The following is a 434-nucleotide window of genomic DNA, read 5'->3' as shown; positions in this document are numbered from 1 at the left end:
CTGCTGCTGACGTGCTGCAGCAGCAGCAAACACTCCCGCTGCTCACCAGCATACATCCAGCTGCTGCTGCTAGACCCTCCTGCTGCTGCTGCTGCTGCTGCTGCTCCTGCTGGTGCTGCTGCTGCTGCTGCAGGTGCAGGAACAGCAGCAGCAGCTGCTGCTGCAGCAGCTCCCTCAGAAGCAACAGGCGACGGAATCACAGCCCTGAAAAACACCCAAACCCTAAACCCTAAACCCTAAACCCCAAACCCTAAACCCTAAACCCCAAACCCTAAACCCTAAACCCCAAACCCTAAACCCTGAAGATGAAATGAACTAGGACTGACATATTGGAGGCATCCCCGCTCTGCAGGGCTTCCTCTCCCTGCTGCTGCTGCTGCTGCTGCCGCTGCTGCTGCTGCTGCTGCTGCTGCCGCTGCTGCTGCTGCTGCTGC

General features: G+C 58.8%; 1 protein-coding gene across 1 annotated transcript in view; it reads right to left on the bottom strand.

The window, feature by feature from the left end:
• EMH_0044710 (uncharacterized protein) overlaps nt 1–339 on the bottom strand; it is a gene marked incomplete at both ends in the record, with an annotated part of 3,376 nt that extends 3,037 nt beyond the window's left edge. The window contains 2 exons of the mRNA XM_013495996.1: nt 47–204; nt 323–339. Coding sequence (XP_013351450.1) covers nt 47–204; nt 323–339 — 175 coding nt within the window. The remainder of the gene's footprint in view (nt 1–46; nt 205–322) is intronic.
• Nucleotides 340–434: the final 95 nt, after the last annotated feature.

This window comes from Eimeria mitis, genomic scaffold, assembly GCF_000499745.2.
Source record: "Eimeria mitis Houghton genomic scaffold, Emh_scaff1863, whole genome shotgun sequence".
NCBI classification, from domain to species: domain Eukaryota; phylum Apicomplexa; class Conoidasida; order Eucoccidiorida; family Eimeriidae; genus Eimeria; species Eimeria mitis.
The sequence above is the reverse complement of the archived record's forward strand: the minus strand, read 5'-3'. Positions and strand labels throughout refer to the sequence as shown.